At 50.4% G+C, this 9647-nt stretch overlaps 1 protein-coding gene across 1 annotated transcript in view; it reads left to right on the top strand.

The window, feature by feature from the left end:
- Positions 1–1011: 1011 nt before the first annotated feature.
- The window catches only part of nol4lb (nucleolar protein 4-like b), a gene marked incomplete at both ends in the record, with an annotated part of 55673 nt that continues 47037 nt past the window's right edge, over positions 1012–9647 (top strand). The window contains one exon of the mRNA XM_080533378.1: positions 1012–1123. Coding sequence (XP_080389504.1) covers positions 1012–1123 — 112 coding nt within the window. The remainder of the gene's footprint in view (positions 1124–9647) is intronic.

Here is a 9647-nt window from a genome sequence, read left to right as displayed (position 1 = left end):
GTGAGATAGAGAGCAGAGCAGTGAATGGGTTTGAGGCAAGGCAAGTTTATTTGTTTACCACATTTCATACAACAGGGGCAATTCAAAGGGCTTTACATACAGCATTAAAAAGGTACATGAAGAGGAGAAAAGTAAACGGATACATAAAAATAAAATAAAAGAAGGGTGAAGGCTGTGCGTTTGTGTGTGTGTGTGTGTGTGGGGGGGGGGGGGTGCGTGTATGAAGTGTCTGGAGAGATAAAGAGTGTGATAGAGAGCAGAGCAGTGAATGGGTTTGCGGGTGAAGGCTGTGTGTGCGTGCTTGTGTCTGTGTGTGTGTGCGCGCGCGTGTGTGTGTGTGTGCGTGCGTGCGTGAGACAGAGAGGAAGGCAGCAGCAGCAGCACTCTGGACCTCATTACTGTGAGTGCTGGGGCCTCTCAGATCCTGGCTGCAGCCAGCAGAGACACACACAGCCAGCGGAGGGAACGTACTGTGAATCAGCATGCTAAATACACACAGAGTCCACTCCATCAAGACCCATCTTTGGTGCCATTAGCTTTGTCCTACCTGGCCTGATATACTACATGTGTGAGTGTGTGAGTGTGTGAGTGTGTGAGTGTGTGAGTGTGTGAGTGTGTGAGTGTGTGAGTGTGTGAGTGAGTGAGTGAATGTGTGTGTGTGTGTGTGTGTGTGTGTGTGTGTGTGTGTGTGTGTGACACGTGACACGTGTCTTACGATGTTGCATCTCTCTTTTTTTGTTTTTGTTTGTTTGTTGTATTCCTTCTCTTCCTCCTGTCTTAGAGGTTCACACTCATGACACTCTTTCTCCCTCTTTCTCTCTCTCTCTCCCTCTTTCCTCTCTCTCTCTCTCTCCCCCCCCCCCTCTCTCTCCCTCTCTCCCTCCCCCTCTCTCTCTCTCTTTCTCTCTCTCCCCCTCTTTCTCTCTCTCGCTCTCTCCCCCCCCCCCCTCTCTCTCCCCCTCTCTCTCCCCCTGTCAGGATGAGAGTTCAGTGAGCAGTGAGGAGTTTGATATGAGCGACCCCACATGGATATCAGCTGATCACGCCCCTGTGTCTGACCTGAGTCCCCCCAACCGCGGAGAGAGAATGCACAGCCCGCAGAACGCACACAAGGAAGAGGATGGTAAGAACCGCAGCTGTGTTTTCTCTCTCTCTCTCTCTCTCTCTCTCTCTCTCTCTCTCTCTCATCTCTCTCTCTCTCTCTCTCTCCTCTCTCTCTCTCTCCCTGTCCTCTCCCCCTGGAGCTGTTACTGAAAGGATATCCCTCATCTATACTGGGAAAATATGAGCTGCTTTTCAGAAGGATGGATTTGCACACCGGTGTAAAATTATCTGCACAGCCTCTATAGGTCCTGGCAGCCAGCAGCCTCCCGCTGGGACAGTGTGTTGGGACTGGGGGGAGAGAAGGATCTCTGTGTGTGTGTGTTACAGTGTGTTGGGATGGGAGAGAGTAGGATCTGTGTGTTACAGTGTGTTGCGCTGGAGTGAGCAGGTTCTGTTTGTGTGTGTGTGTGTGTGTGTGTGTGTGTGTGTGTGTGTGTGTGTGGGTGTGTTTAGAGTGTGTTAGCTGGGCTGGTAGAGAGCAGGCTCTGTGTGTGTGTGTGTGTGTGTGTGTGTGTGTGTTTAGAGTGTGTTAGCTGGGCTGGTAGAGAGCAGGCTCTGTGTGTGTGTGTGTTTAGAGTGTGTTAGCTGGGCTGGTAGAGAGCAGGCTCTGTGTGTGTGTGTGTGTGTGTGTGGTGTGTGTGTGTTTAGAGTGTGTTAGCTGGGCTGGTAGAGAGCAGGCTCTGTGTGTGTGAGATGTGAGTGGAGTGGAAAGGCCACGGCCAGGCGAGAGAAGATGTTGGAATCAATTTCGATCAAACCTCTCCCTGCTGCTCCTCCCTGCTTCCGGTGGGGGTGGGTGTGTGTGTGTGTGGGGGGGGGGGGGGGAGACATACAGGAGAGGGGAGGAGGAGGTGCAAGTAGCCATGATAAGAAGGAGTTGTGATGGACGGTGGAGGTGGTGTGGGAAGAGGAGGAGAGAAGGGGCCTGGTCAGGTCCCTAGTGTGTGTGTGTGGGTGGGTGGGTGGGTGGGTGGGGGGGGGGGGTGGGGGTGTGGGGGGCGGCTCAGGTGTACTAGGTGTTGGTAGATCTGGCTTAAGAGGAGGGCAGGTGGCAGTGGGAGGTGAATGGGAGTGGGGGGGGGGGGGTTTAGAGCTGGGATAAGAGGGCGAGGGAGGGGAGGGGAGGGAAGCCTGGTCCTGTCTTTGAGAAGACCACAGGGGACAAAGGGGGAAGCCAGCCTCACCCCTCACTCTCTCACCCCCCTCACCCCAGTACACTCAACCTTCACCTTCACGCCACGTGGTGACGTCTTCCCGCAAAGGCCGATCGCTCACACAAAACGTCGTGTTAGCACCCTGATACAGACAGGTGTGTTCTGACGTGGCGGTCGCCAGATACAGGATTAACCCCGGGAGGGAAAAAAGAGGGAAACAGCTCGAACGTGGGCCGCTCTCTCTCTCTCTCCGCCGCGAACGTCAGCCAGGTGGACGAGGACGTGAATCATATGCAGAGAGAGGAGGAGGGGGGGGGGGGAGAGCTTCCCTTCCAGAGAGAGAGACGTCGTTACGGCTGCTCTGCAGAGTTGAGTCGTTTAGCCCAGAAGCATCTCGACCGCATTGGAACAGATGGAGCCGGGGATAGCTCGGACCGCGCTTGGCGCTCCGCTGACAATCAGCTAATAAATCTCACGGCTAAGAGCTCACACAGCCACCAGCTGCAACCGCCAGCTCTTTCTTTCTCTCTCTCTCTCCATCTCCTCAATTGTTTTACTCCTGCTGAGCCATCTCATCCCTGACCTCCCTGCGTGGTCAGTCTAAATGGACCATATAGGTTGTTGTTTCCTTTGCCAGATATTTGTTTTATGTGCGTTGTGTTAGCGCTTCACCATCTCAAAGTACTCCCTGGATCTGGGGACATTAAATGTTTATGGGAGACCTCTAACATCTCCTCCAATAGAGAACTTTGACAGGCAACCTTGACTCGTTCTGACAGTGTGAATTATGGGCTTGGAGGAAGCCTTTCATCATGCCCAGACAGAGCAGCTGTCGGTGTGAACGGCCTAGCTAGGTAGCTCCATCCCATCCTGCTACGGACTAGCTAGCTAGCTTCATCCCGCTACGGACTGGCTAGATATCTACATCCCCCTCTACGGACTAGCTAGCTATCTCCATCCTGCTAAGGACTAGCTAGGTAGCTTCATCCTGCTACGGACTATCTAGCTAGCTTCATCCTGCTACGGACTAGTTAGCCAGCTTCATCCTCATATTGCCTAGCTAGCTTTATCCTCATACAGCCTAGCTAGCTAGCTAGCTTTATCCTCATATGGCCTAGCTAGCTAGCTTTATCCTCATACAGCCTAGCTAGCTAGCTTTATCCTCATACGGCCTATCTAGCTAGCTTTATCCTCATACGGCCTAGCTATCTCAATCCAGCTATGGACTAGCTAGTTGCGCTCCCATAGCAGCTCTCAGAGGTGCACAGCATCCCCGAGAGAGGAGCCACACTCAACGATGAGGCCAAGCTGGAGGAGTACGTCACTATCCTGGATCCACTTCCACTCTCAGCCCCTGTGTGAGAGTGGAAGTGGATACGATGGCGGTGGGCTCCAGAGATAGGAGGAGAGGGGCTCCCCGCACTCTGACCTCTCCAGTCTGAGAGGCTTCTCCTTGGGCAGCCCGGCTGAGCTGTGAGGGCTGAGGGCTGGCCCTTCAGGAGCTCTCACAGGAGGAAACAGGGAGAGAGCGTTATCGACTTAAAGGATGTAGAGCACTTTCTGGACCAATGAGAGAGAGACAGAGAGACAGAGAGACAGAGAGAGAGAGAGAGAGAGAGAGAGAGAGAGAGAGAGAGAGAGAGAGAGAAGAGAGAGAGAGAGAGAGAGAGAGAGAGAGAGATGAGAGAGAGAGAGAGAGAGACTCACTGCATGTTTTTCATAAACAGCAATCTGCAACAGCACTTTTTATTACACAACCTCCTGGTTTTATTTAGAGAGAGAGAGAGAGAGAGAGAGAGAGAGAGAGAGAGAGAGAGAGAGAGAGAGAGAGACAGAGAGAGAGAGAGAGAGAGACACAGAGAGAGAGAGAGAGAGAGAGAGAGAGAGAGAGAGAGAGAGAGAGAGAGAGAGAGAGAGAGAGACTCAAGGCTCAAGCAATCAGAGATAGCAACACCAGAACTGATTATGCACTGCACTTGGCCCGAAATGTAGTTTCCACTTTGTTTTGGTTTTCCACTGTAGTACCGAAGTCCCATTGAAGATTATTTTCCAGAGACTGTGGAATTGTTGTGTGTTCTCCCATATACTGTAAGTTGTACACACATGCACTCACACACGCACACACACACACACACACACACACACACACACACACTCACACAGGCTTTAGAAGTCATCAGTCGTGCTCAGTCAGTTGTAACCAGTATCAAAGTCAGTATCAGAGTCATTTGTCTACTAGCACATGCACGTTCACTTGCGGTGAGACTCACTGCATGTTTTTCATAAACAGCAATCTGCAACAGCAATTTTTATTACACAACCTCCTGGTTTTATTTAACCTTTAATTAGGCTAGGAGTCATATTGAGACCAAGTCTATTTTAAAAGGGAGCCCTGCATACACAAACAGCATTACCATACATCATACAGAATTACAATTACTGTAAAAAACACGATCAAGAAAAACAACCACATTTCATCAAGGAGGTTCTTAATCAATATTTTAAATTGCCCAAGCGGCACCAGAACCAGAACTGTAATGTACTTTGTAGACTGTTCCAGCAGTGGGAATAAGTGAGTAGATTGATCCAGCAGCCGACCTTTTGATAAAAGATGCAATGATGAATATTAAAACTATCCTCTGTGATAAAATGAAGGCCACTATGTTAGATAGCATCCAAAGGTTTAAGAGTAGTGGTTGCTGCATTCTGATGGATGATATTACCATAATCTAGCACTGGCATGAAGGTTGAATCAAGCACGGGCAATATGCTTTCTGTTGTTCAGATCAATTCCTATAAAAGAAGGCCAACTCTTTGTCAAACCATACCCTGGTATTTATAAGCACAAACTATATACCCTGGTATTTATAAGCACAAACCATATACCCTGGTATTTATAAGCATTGGGATCACGCTCAATGGGAGCACCACCCAATGTACATAAATCATTTTGGAGAATAACATATACTTGTTTTTTCCAGAATTAAGTACGGTACCAATTTTAGTTCAACAAATGCTTTCTGTCGGACAATAAATGCAGACTGTAGCTCAGAAAGAGCCTGGTCAATTGTGGGGCCGGGCAATATACAACAGTGTCATCGACATAGTGCAGGTTTAAATGTTTTTAAATAGGTTTTATACAGATAACTCAGTATTGTTAATGTAAATAGTAGGCTAAATAGAACCGGACCCAGAATTGATCCTTGTGGGACTCCCTTTGTTATGTCCACAAAACCTGATTCAACACCATCAGTAAATACACACTGCATTCCGTCCATTAAATCATTGTCAAGCAAGCTACAGTACAATACATGAAGCCTGATCCAGGCCTATTTCAGACAACCTCTGAATGAGTAGGTATTGGTCGACTTTATCGAATGCCTTGGAGAGGTCTATAAATAAGACAGCACAATGTTTATTTTTCGATCTAGGCAATTAAACACATCACCTAAGACAAGCGTAGCAGCTGAGACCGTACGATATCCAGGTCGAACGTTAGATTGATGCACATTTAGAATAGAATTAAAAGATAAAAAAGGTTCTTCGCTAAGAGTTAACCAGGGACTCTAATAATAGCTAGGCAAGATAGCTCGGTTGTAAGCGCTGGAATGGGCCAATGAGACAGAGATGTGTAGAGATGACTGCAGTGTTTACATCGCTGCTCCCCTCCCCTCCCCCAGAGCGAGCAGAGAGAGAGAGAGAGTCGTCATACCCCTTCCACTACTGTAGGCCAGTGGCACACAGCACGGCCTAGATGATGTTTGAAGTCACTGAAAGTAGGCCAGTTGAAAATGACAGGGATGACTTTGATCCAACAGCCCCCCCCCACCCCCCTCCAGAGCTAAGCGAGGTCAACTGTTAACAGAAAATAAACAGAGAAGCGTAGTAATGATGCTGGATCATCTCATAGTCAGCATAATGAGCCTGTAGCCTGGTGGCTAATATACTGTTCCTGTACGGGTGGCTGTAACATAGGATCTCTGTGGTACAATAGCTAGCGCTGCTCTGATGTAGGAGCTGGCTAACGACATCCTATATCTGTCAGAACATGTCGCTTTGAATCAGTAGGGCGCAAGAAGCAAAACAGGATGTGGTTTTTATGTTAATTCTTTGAGGAAGACTAGAGAGGATTTCAATTGTCAAGAGCGGATGTTTTAGGACTATTTGACGTCCTGTCTAAGGCATATCAAAGAGGAATATCTCTGTTTGGGAGCGTTCTGCCGGTTGTTTTGAGTGACAGTGGCTTGACACCTCATTAGTAGCCCACTGCCGCGTCTGTATGTGTGGTTCCACCAAGCCCGGGATTCCTGCAGTGGTGGGACTGAAGTAGAGCTCGGGGACTTAACATGGCAGCGTAGTGGGAGGACATATGAATAAATCTGCCTCTGTTTGTTTAAAGAGAGAGAACGGTATCTGCCTGCAGAGCAGAACGCTTTCACGTTAGGGGTCAGGGTAGAAGAATCACCACCACCATAATCATGCGATAAACTAACGGAAATACTGTTTAAAATTCCAGTGCAACATTAACATATGGCATTTCACAGTGTGTGTTCAATTTGATTATGACTGTGTTTGCCCAAGTTTAAATCTCAGGAACCCGGGGGCTGGAGCCAGGGGAAAGGAAGAGAGAGGGACAAGGTGGGAGACAGAGAGAGACAGAGAGAGAGGGGGAGGGCCGAGTGAAGATAATTTCAAAATGCCTCATCAGATGAATTTGAGTAGAGCACGAGGAGGCTGTTCTTTTGTCCATCTACCCCCAACCCCTTCATTCTGCAACCCCCCCCCCGAGAGATGCCAACATCTCTTGATAGGTGTGTGTGTGTGTGTGTGTATGCGTGTTTGTGTGTGTGTGTGTGTGTGCGTGCGCGCGTGTGTATGTGCATGTATGCGTGTATATGTGTGCGTGCGTGCGTGCGTGTGTGTGTGTGTGTGTGTGTGCGCGTGCGTATGTGCATTTGTGTGTGTGCATGCGTGCGTGCGCGTGTGTGTCTATTATACTTGTAACGTGCATGAGGAAGGATGCCCTCCACTGAGACAGGGCCAGAGGCTTGTTAATTATTAACCGCACCCCCTCCACGACACACACACACACACACACACACAAAAATAATAAGGGAAGTAAATTAATTATAACAAGCAAAAGCATCGGTGGCAGGAGAGACAAGGTGGTAACCATTTGTTTTTGTTTACAGCGACAAAACACCAGCTGTGACCGAACGCCTGTTGGCATGTTTATAATCAGTGTGTGTTTCTCTGGGAATCTGCAATTAAGAGATAGCTGACTTTTACAGGACCGCCGTCTCCAGCCTGGCCTTAATGAGGCTGAGGCGGCCCTGAGTGATTGGTTACGCACGGTGTTGTGGCTCCTCTGACTCCTGCACAGGGAGCCATAGAGAGAGACTCGGACTCCTGCACAGGGAACCATAGAGAGACTCTGACTCAGGGAACCATAGAGAGACTCTGACTCAGGGAACCATAGAGAGACTCTGACTCAGGGAACCATAGAGAGACTCTGACTCAGGGAACCATAGAGAGACTCTGACTCAGGGAACCATAGAGAGACTCTGACTCAGGGAACCATAGAGAGACTCTGACGCAGGGAACCATAGAGAGACTCTGACTCAGGGAACCATAGAGAGACTCTGACTCAGGGAACCATAGAGAGACTCTGACTCAGGGAACCATAGAGAGAGAGAGAGAGAGAGAGAGAGAGAGAGAGAACTCCATCTGCGCTCCTTCCTCTCCCTACTAACTAAAAGCACTTCCCAGAAACCTGGCTCCTCCTGGCTCCCCTGCCAAAGATGTGTGCATGTGTGTGTGCATGTGTGTGTGCGTGTGTGCGTGTGCGTGTGCGTGTGTGTGTGTGTGTGTGTGTGTGTTTTAAGAGACCTTGGGAACGGCTCGCCCCCTGTGCCTTATTGTTTTATGGGAGGGAGGAGGGCGCCTCACACAGAACTGGTGTAAAGGTTGCCGCCATAAATCTCCAAAACCTGAAATTTGTACCCATGGCTTATCAGTCCCTCTCCCCCCCCCCCCCCCCCCCCACACCTTCACACCACTGTAGAGAGGGACCAACACCCAATCGGAACAGCTCGGTCCAGATAAGATAAGGCACGTCCGCCGTGTCTTGTTTGTTATTTTTCCGACATTTTAAAGCGAGTCGCTCCCCCCCCCCCCACACACACACCCCCCCCTGCACCCTGCGAACCCTGGTGTTGCGACAGCTACTCGCCATCCGCAGGGAGTGGAGGGTGGGGGAACCGCAGAGAACATTTCACACCCTTTCGTGGCACCGCTGTACTGCGTCACCGGCTTAGTGTGGTGTTTTTCGTTCGTAGACGGTCCCTCCCTAAGCCCGCACATGTGACGGCCGCGGAAGACCCACGCCGTCCGAGGGTTAGGGTGACGAGGACAAGAGAGGACTTCTTCTTTTTCTTCGAAGTCGAAGTCGAACGGGCGACGCTTGTGTTTTCAGGCCCTGGAAAAACAGGGGCCTAACCTCATCGCGGGAGTGTGGGATCCCAAACCGTGTTTTTTTTCCGTCAGTGTGACCGATGTGGTCTGCTGGTGGCGTCCCTCGTTGGGCGTCCCCTCGGTGGGTAACTGGGCCAGAGTTTACCGTGGTAGGAGTGGTGGTAGTAGTAGTAAGCTCGGGGAGGGGTAAGAGCTCGCAAGAGGAGACAGATGTTTCTGAGAGAGAAGAGATAATAAAACAGTGTGAGATCAACCAGGAGCACAGCTGCTGCTGCTGCTGCTGATGCAGAGCTCTTCTCCATAACCCCCGCCCCCCCCCCACACACACACACACACGCCCCCCGGCCTAGTGGATATGCACCCAGCCTCGCCAACCCCCCACCTCTCTGCCCCAGCCTAGTAGACACCCGCCCCCTAGCCCACCCTGCCTATGGAGGAGGACAGACGGGCTAACTCTCACCCACCCCCACCCACACACCCCCACCCACCCACACACCCAACCCTCCCATCCCCAGTCCAGTCCTCTGGATCATACACACCCTGCCTCTGGATGTCGACAGAAGGTAAACACCCCTCCCCTCCCCTCCCCTCCCTTCCCTCCCACCCACCCACCCACCTCCAACCCTCATCCCAGTCAGATAATCATCCAGTGTAATACCCCCCCCCCCCCCCCCCCCCACACACACACACACACACACGCTGCTGCTGCTAGGTCAAAAGCTCAGTGCAAGGTGAAGGCGACACAGACCACACACTGACACACACTGACACACAAGCCCCCCCGGACGTAACGTAACGTAACGTAAGTACGCAGAGATTAACAAACTCTCCGGTTATCCAGTTTACCACATTATGACAGTGTAGGCTACGTTTCCCCCAAATCCCATAATACGCAAATTAATGTTATCAGTGGAT

This window comes from Nansenia antarctica, assembly GCF_963989245.1.
Source record: "Nansenia antarctica genome assembly, chromosome: 6".
NCBI classification, from domain to species: domain Eukaryota; kingdom Metazoa; phylum Chordata; class Actinopteri; order Argentiniformes; family Microstomatidae; genus Nansenia; species Nansenia antarctica.
Note: the sequence above shows the minus strand (reverse complement) of the source record. Positions and strands in the feature narration are given on the sequence as shown.